This window comes from Aspergillus melleus (assembly GCF_016097325.1).
Source record: "Aspergillus melleus strain CBS 546.65 chromosome Unknown contig9, whole genome shotgun sequence".
In the NCBI taxonomy this organism is placed as follows: Eukaryota; Fungi; Ascomycota; class Eurotiomycetes; order Eurotiales; family Aspergillaceae; genus Aspergillus; species Aspergillus melleus.
This window is the reverse complement of record NW_025763378.1, coordinates 413,745-441,075: the sequence shown is the minus strand read 5'-3', so window position 1 is coordinate 441,075 and position 27,331 is coordinate 413,745. Positions and strand designations below refer to the sequence as shown.

The window sequence follows — 27,331 nt, the reverse complement described above, 5'->3', positions numbered from 1 at the left end:
TATATATTTCGGTTGTGTGTGTATAGTTGAGCGTGGCTGAGATACTCGTATCTGTGCTGGACATGGGTGCATATGCATAGCTAGGCGAATAGTTGTTAAGGAGCAGTTGGAGCGTGTTGTGAGATTTACTTTATATACCCCGCATCGCAGATGCATAACTCAATTCTTGAGGTTTTAATATTTTTGGAGTTGTATTATTTAACGTCTCGAAAATATATAATTTTGAACAATCAGCAGGTAGTAGATATTGATGTTTGGACCATCGGTGTGAATGTCTTCTATCAGTGCATGGCATCACAATATGTTGACCCATGCCGCCGGTACTATTTCTCAACGCACTCTGGTAATCTCATTTCGAACTTGAGCATGAATGAGGATGCTCCCTGATAAAAATAGAAAAGAAAAGGACACAAATTATCTTATGTCACGTATATTCCAATCGGCAGGGTGACTGTTGATGGGTCTGGTCCCCAACAACTGCGAACTTTAAGAATAAGCAACTGGCATTAGCGCATTTTGAACTTCTCCACAGTGTCTTTTGTACAATAGAACGTAATCAAAAAGCTGGGCTCTATTAAAGACGATAGTTGCCCCTCTCAGAGCTAGAGTGTTGAATTCTGTTCTTATATTAGCAAAACCACCCTCATCATGACCGGCTTCCGCCACACAAATGCTGTCGATTGCAACACGGACTTTGACACGAAAAGCGTCAAAGGCAAGACTGCCATTATTACTGGTGGTAAGTGGGTTTCCGTATGCCCCCATTAAAGACTATGTTTGTTAAAATTGAGTAGGCGCAAACGGCCTTGGGGAGGCATATGCTCGAGCACTCGTTGCCGCAGGGTAAGACGGTAGCGAATAGCACTCAGTCTTTTATTTATCATCGACTAAATACTCACTCCATATATAGATCAATGGTGGTAATCGCCGACCGTGACGCTCAGAAAGGAAAGAAACTCGAGGACGAGTTGAAAAGGTATGTCTACCGTTTTCTGATGAGAAATGTGAACTAATTCTCTGAAGAGTGAAGTTCATCGCATGCGATACCGCAAACTGGGACGACCAAGTCCAGCTATTCCAAAGCGCAGCCTCTTTTTCCCCGACTGGCAAAATATCCTACGTCGTCGCAAATGCCGGGATTCACCGCAAGGACGAGGTCTTCGCTTATGACGGAGACGGCAAATTGCCTCAGAAGCCTGACCTCGCCACCATTGATGTGAATCTCATCGGGACGCTATATACCGCGAAGCTCGCGTCGCACTACTTCATTAAGCAGAACGGACAAGAGCCGTCTACGACACAGGAAGATACTTGTTTGATTTTGATTGGATCTGGGGCAGCCTTTTTGGATTGTCCCCGAGCTCCTCAGTACTGCGCTACAAAATGGGCTATGAGAGGTATTATGCATTCTTTGCGAAGAACGGCATTCTATTATGGGAGTCGTGTGAATGTCATATCACCGTGGTAAGAACACGAAATTCCTACTCACCTATCAAACATTTTCTCCTGCCAGATACTGATGAGATCAGGTATGTCAAGACGAATATTCTCTCGGAGGAGGCTTTCACGCACGTCACAAGCGTAGGCGTTAAGTTCGCGGAAGCTTCTGAGGCAGGGGAATGTCTGTTGCGAATTCTCAGTGATAGTACGATCAACGGTCGCTCCTTCTTTGTGTCTGGTAAGAAATGGTCATCACGGGGATATCTGGATCTGGATATTGATCATTATGAGGATGGTTCTTTGATTGAGGATATTCAGAAAGATCAGGTCAAGTCGGCTCCTGTTGAAATGGGGCTGTTCGTTTAGGCAGGGTTCTGCACTGGAAGGGGGGACAGAATTTCAATCGTCTCAGACTAACCAGGGGTTAAAATTAGCTGGATTTGCCGGGGTTAAGAAAGAATGAGCGAACCAGGCTGACATGATGGACCCATGGGTTAGAAAGATGAATTACTGGGCGGTTCCTGGCTTTGCAGCACCGCTTCGAGACACTGATTGCGCCATCGCTACTTTTTTTTTTTTTTGGCTGGATGGAAGTGATCGTCAACTCCTAGCTTCGATGCAGGCTGTTCAGGTGGACATCACTTTGAGACCCTTGATACTACTTTGCGCTGGTGGGTTAATTGGCCCGATGGTTACGAAATTCGCCGAAAAACCATATCAAGCATACGAGATCTGCTCACAAGGAAACCAATCTGTTTCTCGCATTTATGAACCGGACAATACATTTTTCCAGACAAGGGGTTTCTCCCCTCTCGAGCTTCTCCACTGATTTGTAGAAGCAAGCAGCTCCGGTGAGCCACCAAGTAACCATTTCCATTTATGTGCAAAAGCCTCCGTAACTTCCCAATTTCTTGCATCCCACGAGTCTCCCCAAACAAGCAATGTAGCTGCGGTATTCCGCGTGTCCCAGAACGCCATGAGATCATGGCACAGGTCATCATCATCAAATGAATCCCCCGCAAGAATCATCGCGTCGCGCATGCTCGGGAACGGGAAAAAGTCCAACCACGGATGATGCGGAATGCTTAACTGAATGAATGTCGGACGTAAGCAGGGCGGAATGTTCTCGACTGAAATGCCGAACCCGGGTTGCGTTAAATTAAATATTGATATTGACTCGTCACTTTGCATCCATACGGGCGTCATTCCAATGGCGGTGATGTTCTCGTTGATGGCTCGGTGCACGTTTAGTCGACTTAGACTGATCAGGTGGTCTCGTTTCGGTGCACCTTGCATATAGCTTTGGTACGCTTTTGCCGCGAACCATTCGCGGAATTCTCGGGCGTGTGGAGGAGCAAGTTTACATTCCCACATTTCGCCACTTTGGTCAAGTGGGTGTAGTATGCTGGGACTGGATAGATTGGAGGGGACAGTGGTTGCGATGTCAGTAGCATGCGATTCCGCTTGACTATCTTGTTTTCTCAATCCTAGGACGTAATGAGCTATGGGGACTATTGTGTATTTTGGCCTGAATGCATAGTCAATACGTACGGAATCGCCGCTGATTGAGTCGATTCTGCAACTTCCTTCGTTCTTTTCGGTTTATTACCCCAGTCCAATCGTCTTGAGCTTCACGAACTCCAACTTGTTGGGGCATTCGGCCCAGCGGAATAACCTGCGTTTCTGATGAGGGATCTGCCATTGCGTGTCTTGTACGGAGGAATGTATGCAAGTTGATGACAAGCTAAAAGGGCAGTCGGATTAGATGGAGCAGGTAGTTAATAAAGCACAGGTGGGGTTAAAGATGTAGCGGCACCACTAGAAAAATCTCGTCTGCCTGTTGGGCAATGCGTGGCGGTGGATCCTCCGAACGTAGCCCGGATTGGCTTGATTAGATGAATGGACCCATGTAAGCAAATGTCCTATGATTGATTGGCCTGTTACTTCAAGGTTCCTATCAGCAGTTTCAAGATTGCGTGGATTTAGGTCTAGCAGTTCAGTGAAAGAGTAGGATCGTCTATCACATTTCTCCCGGCTATCTAATATTATTACACTTGTGTTGATGTCACGACACATGGTCGAGCAAAGCTCCACAAGAGAAGGTAAGAGGGAAAAATATTGGTCGAAACTTGACGGGGGAAATTCTATTGTTGGATTTAGGTACCTACGTACATACATACATGGCTAGAATGTTTGCCATGGAGTTAGGCGGCACGCCTGCAGAAGTTGTGACGAAGATGGAGCTCAGGGGCCGTAAACTTGGAAACTCTCAACTCTATCTGACAGACTTAACTACGGACAATCTACGATATCCAACTCATTTAAGGTTACGGAGTAGAAGAGTAGTAACTATTATCTAGTTATAGGTATGAACATAAGTTTGGCGCTCCTTACCTCGTCCTTTCTCCATATAAGTCTCCTTTAGAACCTCTGATCTCTCCGATAAGTAATACGTGTTGCCAGTAAATAGGAAGAATAATCTCGGGCGTGAAATAAAAGGCATCCTTACAATGACATTTGGTAAGAATGGCATTTCTATCGTAAGATCTCGCTGAGAGCACTGCCCTGCTTGGCAAGGTTACTCCCTTCCCACGAGTGCGTGGGTGATTTTAGAGAGGACATTGGAAGTGGTCATGATGTCATCCGAATGTCTTGGACCCCTGATAATCTAGACCGGTAGAATCAGTTATTGTCTGGTTGTGTGATACTGTGTCAAAGCCGAGGTGTCATCCTCCGACTAGGCAGAAGCAATTTGACAAAATATGTAGCTTATATTGTAGAAGGGAGTGTCAGTGTGAAAGACCACTGGTATGAGACGGCAGCTTGAGCCAAGAATTGATCATCCTGAATGGAGCACACTGATTGGGTTCCAGGATCATAGAGAGTAAGCAGTAGGCATTAGGCACGGACCTATCTCGGGCATAGGAACTCCGAGACTATATGGAGATCTTTGATGACACACTAGTCTGTACCCTGTACCTTGGACAAAGGAAGCACAGCCTTTGCTTCCATCATGGTTGAATCAAACCAATCCACGGATTGGCCAGATACCATACCAAGATTAGATCTTGGCAAGACGACATTGCATGGCCCTATTATCCACCTCATCATTTATAAACCCAAGTGCCTGCCATTTGATGGAGAGACATCAACTCTCTATCGTTTCCTGTTTGTGTCTTACCATCCACCAACGACATCACCATGAAGATTGTGGCAGGAAGCATCACCGCGCTTGGCATGGTGGTTTCAGCCATGGCGCAGAACATGTCCTTTGGCGCCGATAATTTCTACCGCAGCAACAATGTCACGGTCCAGCAGGTCAACTTCCCGACTCAGTACCAGACGACTGTCGTGGGTAATCTCTTCTATCCCAGAAACCGCAACCAAAGCACCGGCTGGCCAGCCGTCGTCGTTGGTCACCCCATGGGCGCTGTGAAGGAGCAGAGTGCGAACCTCTACGCCACCAAGCTGGCCGAGCAGGGGTTCGTCACGGTCTCTATTGACCTTCCCTTCTGGGGCGCCAGCGAGGGTGAGCCGCGCAACTCAGTCTTACCGGATCTCTACGCCGAAGCATTCAGCGCGGCAGTCGATTACCTGGGTAGCCAGGACGTCCTATCTGTGGATCGTGAGCGGATAGGAGGCCTCGGTATCTGTGGCAGCGGCTCCTTCTTGATCAGCGCTGCGAAGCTAGACCCGCGTCTCAAAGCCATCGCCACAACGAGTATGTACAACATGGGCGCTCTCGCCCGTCAAGGATTGCAACGTTCTCAAACCGTCAATCAGCTCAAGCGAACCATCGCTGAGGCTGCCCAGCAGCGTTGGACCGAAGTCGACGGCGGCGAAGTGCAGTACACCAGCGGCACCCTGAACCACCTCACGCGCAATGCCACTCCGGTTGAGCGTGAATTCTACGATTACTATCGCACTCGACGCGGCGAGTTCACCCCCGTCGGCTCTACTCCAGAGCTCACCACCCACCCTACACTTTCCACGTTCACCAAGTTCGTCAATTTCTACCCATTCAATGAGATTGAGACAATCTCGCCGCGACCGATGCTGTTCATTGCGGGCGACCAGGCGCACTCTCGCGAGTTCAGCGAAGACGCGTATTCGCGAGCCGACGAACCGAAGGAACTTTTCTGGGTGCCTGGTGCCGGCCACGTCGACCTGTACGATCGCACCGAGCTTATCCCATTCCAGAAGCTCACCGAATTTTTTCAGAGGGGTCTTGCTTAATGGGAACAATCGAGTGGTAGCACGACATAGAGAGTTTGGGTGCAGTTAAGGGGCTATGGGCTTCCTCTCTACGGCCGATGGTAGAGCTGATGTGTTGCCATAATTTGTCTCTCAGGCTCTGACTGACATTGGGGAAGCAAGGCTGCATGTAAATTAGCATATGCGAGCACTTGAATTTTGACTAGTTTTCAAAACCGGATTTTCAATTGCCAGACCTTTATGTTAAGAATGTTTCTCCATGTTACTTTTGTATTGCCATCTCAATGGTTTCAAAGGTTAGGCTGGATAAGTAGGTCTTTAGATGTACTCAATACCCAACATTTAACATTGAGTTGTCTAGAAAAGACAGTCTTGATTAAGAAATGCAATAGTTCGATGAGAAGGTATGTTTATAATGCCAGGACATTGAGACGTTGCTCCGGAATTGACCTCTACAGTTAGGGGCTGAGCGTGGAGAAAAAGCAACGACCATCAGGACGACTTCGGAAGAGGAAGATATCTACGGAGTACTTAAAGTGCCGCTAGGTTTTGTTACGTTAGTTCAGAATAACGCCGAACATACCCTATTATCAGACAATGGAACATATCATAAAGTTTAATTCCACATGAAGTGCGTCTTTCATTTCCCGGATGCAACCTCAAGAGTGCAGTGCGTGGGGTTCGGCCCTACAGCCAGCCTCGTAATCCCTTGCATATATTTAACTGCTTGTGGCGGAGGATCATCATTTGGCGTACTAGGACTCATGCGTCTGGCTAAACCTTCTCCTGCCTATTTTGTGCCTCTGGTCGGCGCCACCCGACAGGTGATATGTCAGTGTGCTGGTTATTTTAGTTATACTGGATCTGGTTATTATGCAGCATATTTCAACCTGTGCTACATGATTTGGACCCCAAGATTATTACTCTTGGGTTTTGAGTTTCTCCTGTGCGTTCTCAAATAGCTAGGGGTATTTGACTTGGGTAATCAGTATAAAATTTGAATGTGTATTAAGGAAGCTTCAACAATCGTACGGAAATTGGCAATCTAAGTAGTCGAGGAACAGGCAGCTCAATACAGATATCATGTTCCTCTGTGCCTCCGAGATCAAACAAATACTGGAATAAACATGACTTCTCTCAACCGGTCGAAAACCACACAATGGCCCTCGCCCACGACCAATTCCGTGAAACCGACCCCCGGATCTTATCAAGATTCGTATCCTGGCTCACCCCCCGGTTCCTATCTAGTAGCGTGAAACCAGCTTTCACGAAGATCCAGCACTCGGGTGGGATTCTGCGCACGTGTAGCGCATACTCGTGACACATAGCAAGATAATCGGTTTGGTGTTCTTCCCACCAGAACCCAAGTTCGCCACAAGCGTCTTCCTGGGCCGCGGTTCCTCTGAGGCCGAAGTATTCGGCCAGAATCGGTCACTTGCGCGACCAGGACCCGGGATCAGATCTGTCTGCGACGTTGAAGGCTTGTTCGTTTGCAGAGTCTGGGGTCATGATTGGGAGGTATATTTCAGCTTTGCCAAGCACATTTTGAGAGTATTCATGGATGTGTAATTGTAGTTTTTGAAGGTTCCGGGAAAGGGAACTTTGGCATCTGCGCCGTGGACGTAGCGGTAAAGAGAAAGGTAGAGGGCAATTGGTTCCACGTAGGTCATTCTGACACGTTTGGGACGAAACCTTCAAAACCGAGAGTTAGTTCCGGATTCGAGATGCGTTGGCATATCGTTCGTATTTTGGAAATAGAAAGGTAGTACCGACCTAGGATCTGATCCGGTCGAACCTCGGTAAAACCCCATGATCTGTTCTTCGACACAGCACGTACGATATCCACCTGATCGTGGTAGAATATCTCGTCTTCGTATGGGAAGGGGATGCGAGGGACATCTTCTTTCAGTGGTGGGTTGATAGAGATCTTATTAATGTGTTGAAACACGGCGACACTATAGTGCTGGATAGTAATTCATGTTCAGTTGTTGAGTCACCCGCATGGCCAAGGCAGAAGATAACGGCCAAAAGGACATACATTCGTTCCTGTCTGCAGACAAAAAACTTCAAGCCCGAACAAAGCCTATCCACCACATGCACGGCATTATATGTCATACGAACATTGATCGCCCTGATACCCATCACATCTTCCGTATATGCAGTTGCATTGGAATATGCTGCTCATTTTCCGAGTTAATGTAATGTCAACATCCAACATCCCAGAACCCAGGCCGTCAATATACTAGCAAACAAGCCCAAAACTGAGCGAGAAATGTCCTGACATACCGCAGAAACATGTGTTATATCATCGAGATTGGCAACTTGGGTCCTCACAACAATCTGAATTTAATTCACCCGCAGATCTAGGCCTGCGTACAAATTGATTCGCGGGACCCAAGGCAAACCGCTTAATTTAATGGTTCGAGGCCGATGGGTCAAGGCAATGACGCGCGCAAAAGGTCGTGGAGTTTGGAAAGGAGAGAAGGTTCTTGGCGACAGCCCAGCCGGAGATACCGCTTGCACCGAACACAAGCGCGACATTATTTTTCCTGTAATTTGTGGCGGGGATAGACTTGTTGAGGAGGTAGATGTGATGTATCGAGTTGCCGGCGGGAAGAGATGGACAAGGATTAAAGAGTCAGGAGAATCCTTCCTACGCATCAACTGGGGGACGCGTTGTATTTCTCTTGCTTCTGGAACTTAGGACAAAATGCTCCATTCTTTGTACTTTATTTTCTATTTTCTTGTGCATCGCTTGGGGTTATAAATTACGGCGAATGCCGAAGTTAATGTCTGTGTGCTAGACTCGATCTGGCATTAACCGGTCGCTGTCAGTGCATGGGAAGAGGTCACGGCCAATATTCCTGGCTTTGAGTTTGAAGATCATAGATCAGCATTGACAAATACGAGAATGGACAAGTTTTATGAACATAACGGGAGAAGACAGAGTCCAGGCACTTCTCGGGTTACCATTTGAAGAAATCACTAGGGCTAAGACAGGCCCCTAAGCCCCACTCCTCGTCGCCGACTAGGCCGTTTATCTTCCGGGTTGTGAGATGTCAACTGCAGCCAGCCCGAGCCAGCCCGTTGGCGTAAAGCGTGGCAATGGAGCTTTTATTTTTATTTTTTTTGGCTATCGAAAGTTGAAGTGATCGGCTCATCAGGGACTTGAGTGTGAAACCGTGGGACAGAGTCCGATTGGCGGTTAGTCAATCTGACAGATCGTTTTCGCTGGGTCGAAGGGTCCAGATACGGATAGATTGGCGGCAGACTAGAGGTACATCCTTGTTTATGGCGTCGGTATAGACGATTGGCATTAGACAGCGGTGTTTGAACCAAGAACGATGCATAATAGTCAGGGTTCGATCCTGGCTTGAGGGGAAAATTTTTAGGAACGGGGGGTTACGGGGTTGGGAATATAAGAGACTCAATGGACTCGGGTAGGAGATCGCTGGCATCTTTGCACGGGGAATCCCTTCGCTTGAAGACACTTGCAGTGATCTGTCGCTCGTTTTGCTTGCCCCATTTGCGCAAAAAATGGATCTTCCTTCAACTCTGCTGCCGCGTGGTATTGAGCATAGCAGTCGCCAGGCGTCGGTATTCGGGATCGGGGTTAGTTTCGCGGTGTTCATCATGGTCGTGATCGCTTTGCGATTGTATGTGCGGATCTCCCTGATCAACGCGATCGGGGTCGATGATGGTAAGTTATTTTGTTGCTTTTGACATCGGAGAATATCTACTGACTGGTTTTCCAGTTCTCATGGTTATTGGTGCTGTAAGTAGCATACAACCAGCTGCCGCGCGAATTAGCCCTAACTGTCTAGATATTTACATTTGGTCTGTCTGTCGCATCCATGATAGGTACCGCTCTCTCATTCTGTAGGATTACCCTGATTGTCTACAAAGACTAACACTCTACAGCTGCATACCACGGCACCGGGCGACACGGTAAATTCCTCATCAATTCACACTGGATTATCTGAAACTAACCAGCGAAACAGTCGAGGACATCCCAATACCCTCCCTCCCACCTATGCTCAAAGCCATCTACTCTACTCGCCTAATTTATATCATCGCCATGCTGTTTGTCAAAATGTCACTACTCTGGTTCTATCTACGCCTCGACCGCCGCCGACGCATGAGATGGACCGTATATTGCCTCATGGTTTTCGTGATCGGTATTTCTGTATCCAGTTTCTTCGTGCTCGCTTTTTCATGTTATCCACCCGCCATGTTCTGGGATGTCGAGGGAACTGTGAAAGGGAAGTGTATGTCGCCAGGATCGCAGCAGGCCTTTTACGACGCCAACGGTATTTTGAACATCGTGACGGATATCTTTATCTACTTGACGCCAATTCCGATGTTGTGGGGAGTGAAGATCTCCGGGGTACGTCGTCTTCCATACTTCGTTCCAGTGTTGGTCCATGAATGGGGTTCAATTACGATAGATGCTAACGGAACTGCTTAAATTCAGAGGAAGAAGACGGCTTTGTTCGGCATCTTCGGGTTAGGGATCCTAGCTGTCGCTGGTTCGTTCGAACATTCCCATGGCTATGCTCCAACTTGATCCTTCGCTAATCACGATATTTTTTAAAGCTGGTTGCGTCCGGTATGACTATGTGCGCCTCCTCTCCAACACCGCGGACCAATATTATTACCTCGCGGACTCTTTAAATTGGTGCAGTATTGAGATCTACGTGGGTAAGGAATGATCCATCCCCTCCCCACTTGCTTGGACATTCTTATACTAAAATATCACAAAGCCATCTTCTGTGGTTCCGCGCCCGCTCTATCTGTGCTCATCAAGACCTACGCACCCCGTGTCTTTGGCAGCTCGTATGGCCGCCACGACTACCAGAGCGACCGTCACACGCCGGGAAACTCGTCGGGCCAAACACCCGCGCAGAAACTCTCCGGTCGGAGCAAGGACGTCTGGCACAAAGCGAAGATCAGTGGACGGCGGGGACTCCAGGACACTACACTGACTGGAAGTGAAGAGGCAATTGTTCCTGGGGACGGAATCGTCTTGAAGACGGAGTTGAGGATGGATGTGATGCAGCGCGAAAGGGAGAACATTGAAGCTGCGGTAGCGGATGAAGCTACGTATAAAGGGAAGGGGGTTAGACAGAGCGTGTGATTTTATTTCTGGGTCCATGGTTTATCTTTTCAGGTGAGGGTCGGTTTTGACGAGCGAGTCTATTTACTGAATTAAGCCTTCCCTGCACTATGGGTGGAAAGTGATTGTGTTGTAGGATAAATGACACAACAAGAGGAAGGCGTATAACTGCCTAATTTACTGTGATAAAACCTTCCCAAGCAATGAGACATGCTTGGCCTGACTCACACTTTATGCTAGTCTCAACAAAGAATGGTATGGCGTGTGCAATGCCGTAAATAGGTCACCGCGGCTCCGAATCCGTCCGACGGAACACCGGAACTCGGGATATCCCGGCCACAAGCGCCATGTCGAGGGAAACTTCATCTCAGTCCGGAGATAGAGGGTCAGGTGGACAATGATGAGCAATGCAGTATATCCACAATCTCAAGGGTATATGTAGAAAGAGCTTTCCCTGTCTTTCGCAGTATCCTTAGTCCATACACATGCTCTTACTATAGCTATAGTGCAGCCACCTGAAAGTTCTGACTTCTTTTCGTTGTCTTCCTGAATCTTGATCTAAACATTCGCTAAAAACAGAATGAACTTCAATGAAATCCGACCCCGTCTCGCGGTTGTTCTTTCTCTAACAGCACTCGGCGGAGTGGTCGCATATCTCGGACATCGTCGCCTCGCCCGGTCGTGCCGCCGGATCGCTGTCACGGAGCTCCCAAAAGCGAGCGCATGTCGCAAACTTGTCGAAAAAACAGGAGAACAGATATCTCAAACTCCATGGGGAGCTGACGCGTCAACCCTGCTATCCCCGTGGTCGGGCGGAGCCAAAACACACTGGATCTCATCTTTCACTGCCCTTCAAGTCGAGGTACCGGTGTCCCTTCTTCTAGGGTATGGCGAGTCCCGTGATCCAAATGACACCGAAAAGAGTGACGACACATATGAGCTAATGAGGAACTTTCTTGCTGCATTTCTGGATGGACGAGCCACTGGGCCCGAGTCATTTGTTTTGGACAAAGACGTCCCGTCCCTGTCTCTTAGACCTGGCAGTCTGTTATTCGGAAGACAATCCGGTCTTGGGGCATTTTTGCTTTGAACATGGGACTCCAAAAGGTCGAAGTCTATCGAATTATTGAATTTGCCTTCCACTGTCCCTCAACCTTGCACTGAATTCTCTTCGAATAGAGAAGGCATTCAAGATAATTCCGTGGACACTGCCGGAGCCGTGTTTTACTGGAAGTTTCCGGATGGTCTTGTCCGTGCAGTTGATAGTGCAGCATCGTATGGCATGCCTTGGCGACTAATGGAGGGTGGGTTTCAAGAGTTCATTGTTGAATGGTTTTCCAATGATACAGCAATGTTGACATATGTGACGGTCGAATGTACAGACCTTTATCCCGCGGCTCAGTCTTCGAGGGACTTCAAGGTATTGCCAAAACTGCTTTATGAGGCCCATGTGCTTTATGCCCAGAGTCTTTTGTATAAGACTGTGAAGCAATTAAGGAAGCTTCAGTGGAACAATTGAAACTTCATGGCTGGTTTGTATCTAAATTTTGTACGATTATGTGCTCGTCGGTGTTTCCGCTTTAATTACCTTCTGCAATCTCCTGAGGTCTAAAAAGGTGTGACAATTTAGTGGTTCGGCCATTGTAAGGATAACTTTGTATTTTTGACTCCTTCAAGTAAATAACTAGCCCCTCATTTGCTCAAGCTGTCGTATTTTATCAGTCTCAGTGACGAGACACAAACTCAACCACCAGCCCAACTCCACCCCCAATATTCCTTCCTGATCATACATCACCAGATGTCCAGCTTCCTCAATCAACACGATATCCTCAGCATTCAACGTGTCTTTCAATCTCTGTGCCGTCTCGACAGGAATCCATTTATCCTCCTTTCCCCAGATAATTCTTACCGGCATCTTTCTCCCGATCTCAGGATACCTCCCTTCCACTTCCTCCGTACTACGACTATTCGCCTGCACCATTTGTCTCACAAACCCCTTCCTTCCCTGTTCATTCTTAATCCACGGTCTCTTCAACATTTCCATAACCTCCTTACTCAGCTCCCGATGCGCCGCGTCACGAATATACGACTCCACAACGCCTTCAAACACTGGTCCCGTCAACGCTTCAAACACGCTCTGGTTCTCCGCAATTAACTTGAACAACGGCTGCCCGAACGGTCCCAACGCAACAACATCAATAAGGCACAAGCTTGTATATTCACAACCATGGAGTAAATTTGCTCTTAAAGCCATCAAGCCCCCGTGGTCGTGCGCAACTACATGCGCTTTTTGTTGGCGTGGGGGCCAGCTGGCTTGCCAGGATTTATACAGCGCGGCAAACACTTCTGACTGCTGGGATAGATCCGCGTCTAGTGCTATCTTATCGCCGATGAGATTTGTTTTATCGGGGAGGGGTTGACCAAGGGGACTCTCGCCGAAGCCTGGATTGTCGAAGAGATAAACGTGGAAGTACTTGGCGAAGGATAGGGCGTAGGTGTTCCAAACTCGTGACGACCATGGGGTCCCGTGAATGAAGATTAGTGGAGGGGATTTGGCATCGCCGAGAGACTTCCAGCGGATTTGGTAAGAGTGGGTAGATGTGGAGAAGGAGAAGGTCTCGGTGAGGGTGATGGCGCTTGAGAGCGAAGAAGAATCCATTTTGTTTCAGTATTGCTTTGGGTTGGGAAAGGGGCGGATGTACGTTCAGGAGGCTCTCTTAAGTTGTCAACGAGTCGCTTTCCAAACCGGATTGACCTTGATGTTAGTTAGTAGCGTGGTTAAACCTGCTGTCACACTTATAAAATGACCTCATCGGGATCGGCTTCCCCGCACTTTAGTTGCATTGCATCGGCTTACGGTCCCCGTCTAGGAATGAATTATGAGTAGGTTATGCTGGCTTTCTAAACCAGGTTAATTAGTTCACAGGTCGACGATTAGCAAGGCGTTTCTCCCAACAAATTAACGTCGGATAGGCTGACACTTTGAATATATAATGTTGTCAACTCGGTACTAGAAGCCGCGTACTACTTGATGACACACTACGGACTATATTAAATCAAGAAAATAAAAGCTTCGTAGGAAAGAAATATTTTTTGATCGTTCTTGTGATTTAGAGGCTAACTGATAAGTGGTATCATTCAAAGATTAAACATTCAGAGAAAGAAACGTCTGCTTCGAGATATAAACTAGCTAGTACTCAAGGTTGGATCCACTCTTCAATAATGAGAGGCTCATACAAGGTCTGCCATTTGTACTCCTCAACGTAGTTATGAAAGGGTACCGTAATATGTACGGAGCTTCTAAGATGGTCTGAGATTCTGTGGTGCACTTTCCTTGCGGTATGCGTGTCTTCATGATCCGAAAGATCATTAAGCTCATACTTGAGTTTCATGCGGACGTTGTCTCGGATAGGCAAGCATCCTGCATTTTTGAAATTGGACATCGCCAAGCGTCGAGCGATCCCGTCTCCAATAGCGAGGCAGACATCTCCATAACGTAATCAACGGGCGAGCGACGAATACGGGCGAGCGACAAGTTTCCTCACCGTCTCTAAATCAATAATTTTCAACGCGTCTTTTTTGTCAATATACCGCAAAAAAATGCCTTTATTTTAGAAGAATCGTATTTAAATGACTATTTTAGTCTATGAAAAGAAACAAATTAAATCAATATTAAAGTCTGTAAAGACTTTTGATGTGTCAAAGACTACTCTTCGTGCGTGTCTTGAAAAAAAAAAAATCGCACGCAAAAACACACGTCAACAACCACAAATTTACAAAGATCGAAAAAGAATTGCTTCGAAAGCGATTTTTAAATGCAAATAAGCGAGAATTTCCGATTCGATCTAAATTTCTACGTAAAATGAGTGAGATATTATTTTGTGCAGATTTTCAAAATTTTAAAACAAAAATCGGAATTAATTGACTTTATATTTTTGTTAAATGCTATCTAGAGTTTCATACACAATATACAAAACAAATGATTTATCAACGTGCAAAACAAAAAGATTCAACAATTATAAAGCTTTGATTTGAGACTGTACAAATCATTATTCAAAAACACAATATACATGAAAACAATATTTAGAATTTCAACGAGACTGACTTTGCAATAAAATTCTGTTTTATTTCAAAAGTAATTATTACAATTGAACAAAACGAGCGATCGCGCAAAATCACTCAAAACAATTATAAATGTGTCAAGGTGCGGGCTGGCGGGGGTGGTAGAGCTGATGGCAGGCAGGTAGGCTAATAGCTCACAGTATCTCTGAATTGCTACAGGGTCAAGCTATATACAGGTTGATAAACAAGACATAGCTCGAAGAGCTACAACAGGATCTTCAAGCAAGCGAGAAGATATGCAAATCCTGAAACGAATAATATGATCTTCCGGGCCATAGTTAAAAGATGTTTCAGACATCAAAATCTGCATCATGACAGTATGTTTCTTTTTTATGGCCGAGTTCCGTGAGACTGAAAAAAATTAGATTTATTAGAATATCGATGGTGATAGTTTTGAATAATTTGTTTTGCGTATTTAAAATATTCAACAAATTCAGCGATAGGGTCCATGTATTTAATCTATTTGATAATATAGATCAGGCGGTGGCTACGGCCGCGATGGTTTTAAAACGAATCAAAGATATTTTTGATTTTTCATTTTTTCAGTTTATTGATTTCCATGTGCGGTGGCGAGAAATGATGTTGATTAAATAGAAATTTTGGGCAGACAAAAATAAATAGATTAACATTAAATATAAGATGTATTTTTATGTTAGGCGGGAACTTCAAACAATAAACGTGCGAGTTAATAATTTCTTCAATACAATATGGATCCAAGATATTCCAATCCAGCTTTTTGTTAGATTGTAAAGTTTTAATATGGCGAGTATCTAGTTATACTAACTGGTCTTTTTTGAATCTTTGGACGAAATGGTGTCGTTTATTAATTTGTTTAATGTAACAGATTTGAGTTGATAACATTTTTGTATAAGCAAATTTTATAATAATTTGTATTCAGATAATAAATTGTTCTGTATTTCGAATAATGAGTTAATTGCGATTACGATGATTCTCGATAAGTATTGATTCAAATCTTATACGGAAATAGAATTTATAATTTATAAAAAATGGAATTGTCTTGATAGATTTAGAATGCGTAATATTTAGAGTAAATTTAGTCAAGGGAAGTCAGATATTTCAATTATTTTGCAAATAATTCACGTAAATTTGCAAATATTGTTTTAACATGACATTTACATATTCAGTTTGACTGTTGGTCTCAGAATGATAAGTAGTTGATAATTTGTTGGTGATATCTAAGCGTTTAATCAAATGTTTCCAGAATTGAGCAATAAATTGAAAATCTTTATTGAACAAGATCGATTGAGATAATTTATGTAATTTTTATATATGTTGCATGTATATCGCGATTACAATTGGAGCATTGACAGTTAAATTGCATGAAATCAAATATTTTATTTTAGTTAGACAGTTCACAATAATTAAGATTATGTTGTAGCTCTCGCTTTCAAATAGATGCATGATAAAATTTATAGAAATATCTTTTTAGACGCATTCAAGTACAGATAGAGGTTTCAGGATATCTTGTTTCGTTTTATAAGACGAGATTATGTGGTGATAGATATGGCAGTTTATTGTTTATTGGGTTATATATTTATATATATTGAATTAATAATAATTTTAGAACAAAAGTTTATATGTTTGAGTTTTTTTTGGATGTTCGGATGCAGATTTGTTATAAATTAGACAGATTAAATCTGTTTTTAGTTGATTATTGTCAGAGATTTATAAACGATTTTCATAAAATAAAAAATTGTTTTTTCGCTCGCAGGCGGTCAGAGTGATTTTTAAATAATGATTTTTATTTATAGTCAAGATTTTTAAAATATTTTAGATTTTTTTGTCTTTTTCATAGATTTCATGTAGGCGGAATTGTATCTTAGGAGGTAGTTGTAGGTTTTGTTTATTTTCAAAAGTAACAATTTTTCGAGTTCGGATTCTAATAATAAGGGCTGATCAATTAGAAATCTTATTTGTGTGTGAGATTTCGAGATTCTCAGATGAATCAATTGGTTCAGGCAGGCTTGTTGATTTAAGCGGGTTAGTTGATTTAGGTTGGTTGATTGATTTAAGCGAGCTGGTTGATTCAGACAGACTAATTGATTTAAATGAATTGATTGATTTAATCAGATTAAATAGATTAAGATTTTCACGTTTTAGAACAATTTGGTTTTAATGTAACAGACGTTCATTTTTTTTCTTGAAAAGATCTTTTAATTTTTTGATTAAATTATTAGATTTTATTTTATATTTTTCAGGTCGATAAATAATTTTAAAATTAAAATAAGATAAAAATTTGAATCAATAAATTTGATAACAATTCAGAAATTTTGTCGACATAAAATATTTCAGATTGCGATAATCAAAAATAATTTGAATAAATGAAGAAGTTTTTTCGAGTTTGAAGTGTTATTTTTCGAAATATTAAATAATAGTGAGTAATTTTTTGTTATAAATCTTATAATTGCATTTAATCGGAAAATGTTTTTTTGAAAAGAACGCAATAAAATGTAATATTTTATCATTTTTGTATTGAAATAAGATTTCAACAAATATATAATTAGAGATATCAATTTCTAAGATAATGTCATGAATTTAATTAAATAATTGTAAGATCAAGACATCAATAAAAGTTCTTTTTAGATTATTTAAAATTTTTTGACAAATAGATGTTTATTCTCACGGGACATTTTTTCGAGTCAAGGCAACAAGCGGAACAATAAATTTTGAAAAATCTTTAATAAATTGGCAATAAAAATTGTCAAATCTCAGAAACGTTTGTACATCTGTTACACAAGTAAGAATGAATTAATTAATAATTGTGTCAATTTTTGTAGAATCTATTTGAATGTTTTTTCGGTTGATAATTAAATCCAAGAATTTAATTTCGGAAATTGCGAATTTGCATTTAAAAAGCTTTGCATACAAGCTAGCGTTTTGTAATTTTTGAAAAATTAAACGGACATGCTTCATATGTTTGAAGTGAATGCGGTTATAGATCAGAATATTGTTCAAGTAAATAGTATAAAAAACATTAAAGTAATTTCGCAAGATATTATTTATATATTGTTGAAATGTTTCAGAAGCTTTTGTCAGTTCAAAGGGTATTATTAAAAATTTATATAGATTTAAATAGGTTTGAAAGACAGTCAATCATTTCTGTTTATTTTTAACACGGAGATTGTTAAATGTGTTAATAATATTGATTTTGATAAAATAACGCATGTCTTTGAGATTGTTCAAGGTTTTTTTTACAAGAGATAACGAATATCGATTTTTGATAATAATTGCATTTAGGGTTCGATAATTGACACAAAAGTGTAAATTTTTGTTTGATTTTTTTATGAATAGAATTGAAGATGCAGCAGGCGAAGAATTTAGACGAATAAATCTTTTTTTTAAATTTTTTAATAATTATTTTCAAAATGCTAAGAGTTTCTTTCGAGATATATTGTAAAATGGTCTAAATGAGAGTCTTTTTTTTTGATTCAAGAATAATTGTATGGTTGTAATCTCGGTGTGAAAAATTTTTTTTTGTTTTTTTTGAAAAAAAAATATCTGCAAAGTTTTTAAATTTATTTGAAAGCTCAAATTCAGATAATTTAAAAATAATCTGAATTGCTTTATCAATTTGTTCAATTGTTAAAGCATAGACTTTATTTTTTTTACGGATGTATGTAACGCAAGTAGTTAATGAGACTATTTGAAAATCTCGATTTTTTAAAGATTTAAAAACCTTCAGATTCGTGGATCTAGCTCGGGCAGAGACATCATGCAAGATTTGGATTTTAACAGATTGGATTGAAATATTGTAATGTTTCTGACAATATAATCTAAAAAATTGGAGAGTATGTTTTGCAAAATTTATGCAAAAATCATGAATCTTTAGTTATGATAAATCAATAATAACAAAGAAATATGTTAATTGAATAATTAGAAATAAGACATTCTTTTTGACATGATCATGAGTTTTTAGGATCATGCGGATATAATAAATAATAATATCAATTTCGTTTTCACAATCATCAAAATCCATTATAGGCTTAGACTTGTTCAAGAGATATAGAGTTAAATGATGGGTTTCGATTTAGTTTTTATTTATAACACGGGATATAGAACAGTCAATATCAAATATAATGTAAATAACAATTTTGTTTTGTTCGGGATTTAAAATAATAGAAATAATCAATAAGTTAATTTTTTGGAATTTTTTTTCGATTGAAAGTCTTTTAATAGCAGTTTTAGATATTTGATATATTCGCGTGGGAAGATCCGTTTGATTGCGATTTAAGTTAGATTGATTTTTTTTAATTGTTTGTTCGGATTTGAGGAATATAATCGTTCGGGCTGGAGCATAGCGCGAGATTGGGAGGTTTGAATTGAAGAAGATACAGGCGGATTTTGAGATATAAGATGCGGTATAGAGGCAGATGATTATTTTTTAAAAAGTGAAATAGTTCTAAAAAGTGAGACAAGACAGACAGTATAGTTAATTTGATAAATGCGATTATCAGACTCGGGGCAATTCTTAATAAAATGTTGATTAAAATCGCAACAAAAACATTCACTCTGTTTTTTGCGGGTTGAATCACGAGATCTAGAGAACGGGTGATGTGTGAAAGAGAGATTTATAATATCGAGATTAAAAATAGCTAAAACAGATTTAGATGTTTTAGCAATGACATTTTAGAACAAGTTTCTGAGATTTTCGGTGATAAGACGACGCGAGAAATTTTGAATATCGGGGATTGGTTTTCAAGATTAATTTTAGATATATTGTTTGCGGTGATTTTTGAATTTCTATAAAAAAATAGCAAGATCGATATAATTGCCAATAAAAAGTTCTTGATATATTATCATATCTTTTAATTTTTAATTTATAACTTTTTCAAGAAATGTAAAAAGACTATTTTTAGCGATTTTTTTCTCCATAACAAGGCGTTGAAATTCAGCAAAAAAAACAAAAAATTTTTGATTTTTTTATTGCAAGTTATAAAAAACAGTTCGGGCGTTATAGATGCAATTTGGATTATTATAGATTCGATCCAATATTTTCAAGATATTGATATAATCATTCAATTGACAGATTTTGTCTTTGATATACAATAAGATTTAAATATAGAGCAGCTTCTTCAGACGATTAAAAATGTAGATTATGTGAGTTTGAAATATTGAAAAACGATTGTGATTAACAGTCATTTTTTTTTAATTTGAAAAATAAAACAACGAAGATCTGATCGGATATCTTCAAATTTATCGGAATTGGACAGATGTTCGGAAAGATAAGCAAAAACAGAAGATCCAAAATTGATTGATGTAGATGTTTTTGTTGAAATAATTAAAGATTTTTCAATGAATGATTTAGAGATCTGGATCAGAATGTTAATTATCGATATAATTATCTGAATAATCTAATTTTGTTTTTTTATAACTTGATCTCTTTCTTTAAGAGCTATATTGCAGGCATTTATAACTTCAATCAGTTGATGAATTATCTTTATTTTTTTTGTTGAAATTATTTAATCTAAAAAGCTAACAATAATTCTTTTTTATTAAGATTCTGATCGGCATTTATTGCATAAGAATGAATCTTTTCACAATAACTATATCATTCCGAGATATGTTCAACAACATGCTGGGCTAGTTCTTTTGGGTTGTTCGGGAAAGACGGGGGATTTGGAATAGCTGTCATTTTCGGGCGGACACCAGCTTTAAGGATGGAAATTACGTAGTGTCAAGATGCGAACTGACGGAAGTGATAGAGCTAATGGCAAGCAGATAGATTAATAGCTCACAGTATTTCTGAATTGCTACAGAATCAAGTTATATACAGGTTGATAGACAAGATGTAGTTCAAAAAGTTACAACAGGATTCTCAAGCAAGCGGGAAGATATGCAGATCCCGGAACGGATAATATGGCCTTCCGGGCCATAGTTAGAAGGTGCCTCAGACATCAAGGTCTGCACCGTGACATTTATATCTGCATTATCATTAGTTGAAGGCTCAATATTCTCTGTTTTTCAGATTCCGCAAAATACTCGTCAATTAGATCAAAAGATCCGAAATCTACAAAACAGTTTTAATAAAAAGCGGTAATTTTTTAATAGTCTGATTGTTCATATTCAACATCTTGAGAAAATGATGCAAATGACAATGCAAATCCAGTTCATTTTAGAAGAACGAATTAAAACTTTACAAACTGAAAATGGATGACAAAGTCGGAGGAAGACAAGAAAGCGTGTTGAATTAGATAATGACCGGTTTTTTAATGTATAAAAAGATCAAAATTGCGTTTAGCAGCTTGATACACGGTTTAATGAATAGTTTGAAGAATCTATTTCGATGTTTTGTTTAGACTTCCGCATAACCCAACTTGGGTCGAAGATCTCGACCCAAAACCCAACCCAGCCTGGGTCCGGGTTGAACTTCTCTAACCCGGACCCAACCCGGACCCAATATTGGGGCCCCAATAAAACCCAATATAACCCAATTCGACCCAATTTTTGCATAAAAATCTATATAAAATGATTATAAATTATACATTAGTATTGTCTAATACATCGTATATTAGCTTTCTATATAGGTAATAGCCTTTTATATTAAGTAATATATATTTAGAATAACTATTTATTAGTATATATCATATAAATATTATAATAAACATTAAATAAAAAAAGCGGGATATATTTTTATAATGATTTTAAAGATATATATAATTCATAGAGTATAGACACACTACTTTTTTATATACTATATATTTTAATAAATATTAATAAAATTATCTTTTCTATATATTATAGCTTTTAGTATGTTATTATAATTATATAATATAATTTAGATACAAATATTACTCTAAGTAATATAGTAAAAACAACTCTAGAACATATGTATTTTTGCATAATTTATGTTTGCATTGTTTGTAACCCAAGTTGGGGCCCCGGACCCAGGCTGGGTTACCCAATTCCAACCCGGACCCAACGCTGGGTCGGAGTCTTCGACCCAAAACCCAACCCAGCCCGGGTTGGGTCCGGGTTGGGTCCGGGTTATGTTGGGTTGTGCGGAAGTCTAGTTTTGTTGACAAGTTTCGCAACGTTGTAATGATTGTGGGATAGTTGGATATACAATTTGAAATTGCCTTAATAAATAATTATCTTTTTATATATTTATCTAATCAATTCAACGGAGTTGATGATTGAATAGCTTCATTTAGTAATGGGCGCGACACAAAACTCGTTGCTCGCCCGTATTCGTCGCTCGTCCGTTGATTACGTTATACCGTACTTGATCACCTGACGCACGCCCCCACCTGACGCACGAATTTTACCTCAGCACCTATATAGAAATGAAGCTCTACAACCACACACATTCAGTATTATACAGAGATTTTTAGAAGGATGAATCAATGCATTATACTGAAACTATTTACAACATTTTTTACTGCCGAAAGCGCTCAGGCAGGCGGATCTGTTTACCGCGGCGATTGAGCGTTGGGGGGACCTCATCAACAACCTCAGGTTCTGCAGCAGCTCTACCACTCGATTTCTTTGCCTTTGGAGTTACAGAGACCTTATTCTCGCCTGTCTGAGCAATATTGAAGTCATTTTGAAGCTGTATATCAGCTTGCTTAGCGAGCTGATCATCCCGCTTTTTCTGCTTTCTTGCCTCTGCCTCACGAACCCGCGTTTCTCGATTTAAAACGCGGATTCGTTTACGCTCTTCAATTAAAAGCCTTTGATCTTGCTTCTCTCGCTGCTTACGAAGCCTTTTTTCTTCTTTTGAAGCCTTAGCGAGCTGTACAGTCTCATCTCTTTCTGTTTGAAAGTCACGAGCTTGCTGAATCTTCTTAGAAAAGTAAAACACCGCGTAGCCGTTTTCAGGGACCCGTGATTCAGATAAAAGAGGTTTGTCTCGCTGACGCTTCTTTTTTTTTTTTGAAAAAGGGCCTCTTCAAGGCTTTGGCAGCGTAGTTTTAAGAGGACATTTTTTGTAGAGAAATGATGCATCGTCGAACTCAATTTTTTTGCCTTTTGATTATATAAGTCAACAACTATAGTTATGCTTAAGAAGTCTTTCAATCTTTCTCCAATCCTCTGCACCAAGCACTGAGCGAGATGATTCATTAGAAAATGGTCGATTATTGTCATTTCGATTAAATTGTGATAAAACGATATCAGGATTCAACGGTCAAACGTCTACTGATTTTCACGAAGAAGCGATATTTTTATTAGATAAAGCGCTCTCTCATGACGGCCAAAAGAGGCAAAAGAAATCTCTTTTTGTAATATGACAAAGATCTTGAGATTCATGAAAAAATCGTTTCAATCTTTCACTATACGCTGTAGAGAGAGGCCCGAAGATTCCAATGTCAAGTGGCTGGAACGAATGCGTAGAATGAGGCGGATAAGTCATTAAAAGGATCTTATTTGCTTCGCAGTATTCGAAAAATTTCATATTAACATGAGATCCGTGACTGTTAAAAATAAGAAGTCTTCAATGCCGTCTCGTTTTCGCTTTTGTCTCTCAATCGAATATATCTCGTAGTCATGCGTATTCTAATTCGTCATTCGTTCATCCTGAAAGTGAGAATGTAAAGAAGCAAGAATGAAAAGAAGGATCGAAATCCTGCAATCAGAAATCTTGAAGCTTTGAAAAGGCTGCTTGATATATAAAACCTGGAGATAGCGAGATCCCATCCGCGCAGATACAGGCGAGCGTTGTAATTTATTCTCGATTTCCATTCTGAAGTCGTTGTTTCATTCTATTCTTCTCGTATAATGATTTAGAAAAGATTTTTTTCGCTTTATTAAGCATTCCGATCAAGAAACCTTTCTCGTCCATATTATAGATATCTTCCTGCTGTATATCGTATTCCGAAATCTTGCAAGTCAAAAGTTCAAAATATAATGCGTAATTCAACGTAGAATCAGCCTTTTTTCGAGAAGAGTCAATCCCAGTTGTATAACGAGAAATAAGATCATCATTATATCGTTTTATAAAGCGGCTCGGCCACTGTTTTCCAGGACGATTACCAGAGATCTCGTGAGCTAGATTTCGCAGCATTTCAAATGATATATAAAGGTCTTTCTCGCTCAATCGATTGATATTAGAAATAAGCACTTTCGCTTGTCGATCATTAAGCAATCGTTGATTCTGGTATTGCTCATCTTTGGAATGCTGAACGCCGCGGAATCTTCTTGATAGCGTTGACCTATGAATTCCATACTTTTTCGCAATAAAAGTAAGAGTAGGTCTATCTTCAAGCTTCAGGGAGTTTAATTCTGCAATCGCCTCGTCAATAGGAGCCATATTGATGATGATATTGAGGTTTAAAGATAATCAAAATATCGGTGTAGAATCGATTTTCGTGCGTCAGGTGGGGGCGTGCGTCAGGTGATCAAGTACGGTATAGGACAACCTCGAAGGGCGAGTTTAGGTCCAGAAACTGAATACCGTCCTTCACCATCCTATCCCGGCGATCGAAGAATTTCTTAGTAAGTGCATTTTGTTTCATCGGGGAGGATGCCATGGCTTCGATTCGCTGGTTCATACCGGCTGTAGTAGTATAGATGGGTAATTTCGAAAAAGTTCAATTGATGTATGAAGTGACGGTTGGGTTGGTAGGCTAGAGCAGGTTCAACGTGGTTTAAGGCTATACTTATGTTGGACTCTCATTGTTTAGATCCCAGAAATCTAGCTTTCAGAAATCACAGTTTCAGGGGATTTCCTTATTAGTCATCATTTTTAGGACAACATCCGGTATGATGTATGCCAGGAGAGGTTTTACCCATATCTACACGGATATTTCCTGGTACGAATTCGATGTTCGTTATCAATACCGGCTCTCATTGTCGGTGCTAATAATTTATTGTTACCCGCACATCAAGTGGCTGTTTGCTTTATCCGCACGTCTCTTTAGGGGTCGCTGTCAACTTTGAAGTGACATGGGAACAAAGACTCGTCAAAGATTTTATATCGCTTATTCCTCAGGAAGGATTGAAGTAATTAACTCATGGCGTCAAAGAGATTGTGTTTGAGCAGCGCACCCATCCACGGTTCTAAAATAATCTGTTAAAATAGTCAGGTTGAATCGATATAGATCAATTATTGATTAGGCAATTAGAGTGAAAAGAGTGTATATATACATGGAGATCAAAGAGGAAGCGATGATCTTATTTTTTTTTCAAGATGACGGCCAGCTCCCCTTCCAACGTACATGCTCATTCTCATCGTCAACGATTACCACCATCCATACACCCACTTGTCCGTTGTTAGCCAGCAGCGGAGTACAATGGACCCATCGAGGACGCCCTTGATCCTTGTTCTTAGTCACCCAAAAGACACGCGCCGTGACACTCCGTCCGGCCATCATAGCATGGTGCAATTCATCTCTTTCTATCGACTCTGCAATACGCGCAAAGAATGACGATTGAAGTATACCAGGGATTCGAAGGGAAGGCGACGTGAAGAGGACTCGGAGAGATGGGTATGGTCGGACTAACAGGTACTACATAAATCACTCCGTTAGTAGCGTCCTCCAACGTTGCATCAGTACTCCTGGAAGAAGTTTGGGACATACATGTCTATAAACTCCAACCAGAGAACCGCTGCTGGGAGTTGGTGCTGTCGGCACGCTGCTGCCAATGCGCACTTCACCCTCCGTCTCTCGAGGTGATTCCGGCATTAACCAGGTGCGGCCACCGGCGTCGAGAACGGGCTGGAAGAGGCTCCCTCCGTGCTCATTGACATTGCGCAGTTCTTTCGGACTGAATAGTTCCCCAAGCTGTTGAAATTCGCTCTTCGATTCTTGCCGATAGTTATCAGAGCCACCTTCTCTGTCGGATGAATCGATTTGCGCCTTGAGGTTCAGTAAAGACTCCATCTGTGCGCCATCCATTGCCAATCCTGATACATCGATTTGAGCGCCGATGAAGTACCGAATTTTGCCTTGGCTGTCGCAAAGAGGGGCGCATTGAAGGAGGTTCATGAATGGGGATCCGTCGCGGCGACTATACAATTTGTGAGCGCTTTAGGCACAAAGGAGATTTTGAGAAAGGCATACTAGTTCAGGAAGAGCTCCGAATGATGTCGTCCTTCTTTGATCGCTTCGCGAAGTCGTCGCACGCTGTTGGAATTCGTCTGCGGCCCTTGCAAGAAACGACAGTTTCGCCCCAGCACATAGTCCATACCGTATTGAGTCGTGCGATGGAATTCTACAAATATCAGTACTCGCGAAATCTAATCATCCCTCGTCCGAGGAAACACTCACCCTCCGAAGCAAAGATGATCGGGTTATCCGGGCGCGAAGGATCCGTCAAACAAAATACCTCGGCCAATGCGTCCGCCGTTCCTCTGAACCGATCTGGGAGCGTTCCACGTATCCGTTCTTCGACCACTTTACTGGTTATATTGATACAGGTTGCCGTAATGAAGTCCGGTAGTTCTTCCGCTGTCAGCGCAATCAGTGCATCTTGTACGCGCTTTTCAAGAGCAGGACTCTCGACAATGCCGATGGGGCTGGACTGCTTGACACCAGCGGTAGGTATATCAACTGATAGTCGTATTAAAGCGTTCGCATACTGGATGGCTTTGAGTGCTTTGCATGCATTGAGGTAATAGGTTAATGTAGGTATCGACTGTGGACGCTCTTCAGCCAAAAAGTCCCGAAAGCGCGCCAAGTATCGCGGATTTGACAGAATCGCAACCATGTGTCGCGCAGAGAACATCAAATCGGCTTGACACTCGAGGCTGTGAAGAGGAATTCCGTCGCCCTCATATGGAGCGACGAGATCGAAGGATCCTTCCTCGTTGACTGTATTGAATTCTTCGGCTCCATTGTAGGGATTGGTTTCTTGGAGAACGGGGAGTTCGTTTATTGTGTATTGGCGATTAAGCGATTTGACGGATGGCTGAGACCTGAGTTCACTCGTGCTTGACGCCGGTCGGCTGCACCGTGTATTAGCTGCTTGCGCCTACAGCGAATGGATTGTTGCCTTCTGTGCATACCATTGCTCATCCAGTGAGAAATTCTGACTAGATGTTTCAAACGTTGTGACTGATTGCTCCTGGTTCGAAACTTGGATTGTGGGAACATCCGACAGTATTGAAGACGAGTGATGGGAGCGATGAGGCCGAGGTCGATTATCTGGAATAGGAGGGATATCCATGGTAGCGTTCTCAAGACAATGAGAATTCTTTGCAATGACTGAATGATGAGACACGAAGAGGATGGAAAGAGAAAAAATATGCCGAGAATGAGTATTTGGCTGTCAATCGGGCCCAGGCCGCACGAGCAGATAAAGATGACGCATGGTTGCAGATCTTCAAGCTCGGGCACGAGGACAATAGTGCGTGCTGTTGGACATCCACGGTTCACCCCAGATATTGACAAATGCATTGAGAATTAAAGCCTTGAAAATAGCTGAATTGGAGGGATCAGCATGGTCGAACTTTCCAGGTGAGTGATCGATCGGACAATC

At 41.6% G+C, this 27,331-nt stretch overlaps 9 protein-coding genes across 9 annotated transcripts; 5 read left to right on the top strand and 4 right to left on the bottom strand.

The window, feature by feature from the left end:
• Nucleotides 1-648: 648 nt before the first annotated feature.
• On the top strand, nt 649-1,806 carry LDX57_012838 (putative short chain dehydrogenase/reductase; the record flags this gene model as incomplete). The annotated part of the gene is made up of 5 exons (XM_046094588.1): nt 649-739; nt 795-843; nt 911-976; nt 1,024-1,464; nt 1,530-1,806. The coding sequence occupies 5 exons, from the start codon at nt 649-651 to the stop codon at nt 1,804-1,806; spliced, it is 924 nt and encodes a 307-aa protein (XP_045950567.1).
• A 719-nt stretch (nt 1,807-2,525) lies between these two features.
• On the bottom strand, nt 2,526-3,142 carry LDX57_012837 (uncharacterized protein; the record flags this gene model as incomplete). The annotated part of the gene is made up of 3 exons (XM_046094587.1): nt 2,526-2,570; nt 2,638-2,927; nt 2,992-3,142. 3 exons carry the CDS (start codon nt 3,140-3,142, stop codon nt 2,526-2,528), a joined length of 486 nt encoding a protein of 161 aa, XP_045950566.1.
• A 1,499-nt stretch (nt 3,143-4,641) lies between these two features.
• LDX57_012836 (alpha/beta hydrolase) lies at nt 4,642-5,676 on the top strand (the record flags this gene model as incomplete). The annotated part of the gene is made up of 1 exon (XM_046094586.1): nt 4,642-5,676. One exon carries the CDS (start codon nt 4,642-4,644, stop codon nt 5,674-5,676), a length of 1,035 nt encoding a protein of 344 aa, XP_045950565.1.
• A 3,516-nt stretch (nt 5,677-9,192) lies between these two features.
• Nucleotides 9,193-10,123, top strand: LDX57_012835 (uncharacterized protein; the record flags this gene model as incomplete). The annotated part of the gene is made up of 5 exons (XM_046094585.1): nt 9,193-9,355; nt 9,411-9,430; nt 9,480-9,516; nt 9,577-9,603; nt 9,657-10,123. 5 exons carry the CDS (start codon nt 9,193-9,195, stop codon nt 10,121-10,123), a joined length of 714 nt encoding a protein of 237 aa, XP_045950564.1.
• Nucleotides 10,124-10,363: 240 nt separating this feature from the next.
• Nucleotides 10,364-10,792, top strand: LDX57_012834 (uncharacterized protein; the record flags this gene model as incomplete). The annotated part of the gene is made up of 1 exon (XM_046094584.1): nt 10,364-10,792. The coding sequence occupies one exon, from the start codon at nt 10,364-10,366 to the stop codon at nt 10,790-10,792; it is 429 nt and encodes a 142-aa protein (XP_045950563.1).
• Nucleotides 10,793-11,351: 559 nt separating this feature from the next.
• On the top strand, nt 11,352-11,861 carry LDX57_012833 (uncharacterized protein; the record flags this gene model as incomplete). Its single annotated transcript, XM_046094583.1, has 1 exon — nt 11,352-11,861. One exon carries the CDS (start codon nt 11,352-11,354, stop codon nt 11,859-11,861), a length of 510 nt encoding a protein of 169 aa, XP_045950562.1.
• A 594-nt stretch (nt 11,862-12,455) lies between these two features.
• Nucleotides 12,456-13,430, bottom strand: LDX57_012832 (alpha/beta fold hydrolase; the record flags this gene model as incomplete). Its single annotated transcript, XM_046094582.1, has 1 exon — nt 12,456-13,430. One exon carries the CDS (start codon nt 13,428-13,430, stop codon nt 12,456-12,458), a length of 975 nt encoding a protein of 324 aa, XP_045950561.1.
• An 11,575-nt stretch (nt 13,431-25,005) lies between these two features.
• On the bottom strand, nt 25,006-26,379 carry LDX57_012831 (uncharacterized protein). The gene is made up of 3 exons (XM_046094581.1): nt 25,915-26,379; nt 25,432-25,861; nt 25,006-25,359 (listed from the first exon to the last, which is right to left on the bottom strand). Exons 1-3 carry the CDS (start codon nt 26,037-26,039, stop codon nt 25,036-25,038), a joined length of 879 nt encoding a protein of 292 aa, XP_045950560.1. The 5' UTR covers nt 26,040-26,379; the 3' UTR covers nt 25,006-25,035.
• LDX57_012830 (uncharacterized protein) lies at nt 26,075-27,019 on the bottom strand (the record flags this gene model as incomplete). The annotated part of the gene is made up of 2 exons (XM_046094580.1): nt 26,075-26,798; nt 26,859-27,019. The coding sequence occupies 2 exons, from the start codon at nt 27,017-27,019 to the stop codon at nt 26,075-26,077; spliced, it is 885 nt and encodes a 294-aa protein (XP_045950559.1).
• Between the last annotated feature and the right edge of the window lie 312 nt (nt 27,020-27,331).

Coding starts and splice junctions, on each gene's coding strand:
- LDX57_012831 (XM_046094581.1), bottom strand. CDS start 26,039: ATGGACTATGTGCTGGGGCGAAACTGTCGTTTCTTGCAAGGGCCGCAG. Junction 25,862..25,914: donor TCGGAGCTCTTCCTGAACTA/GTATGCCTTTCT, acceptor CAAATTGTATAG/TCGCCGCGACGGATCCCCAT. Junction 25,360..25,431: donor TGGTTGGAGTTTATAGACAT/GTATGTCCCAAA, acceptor TGATTTATGTAG/TACCTGTTAGTCCGACCATA.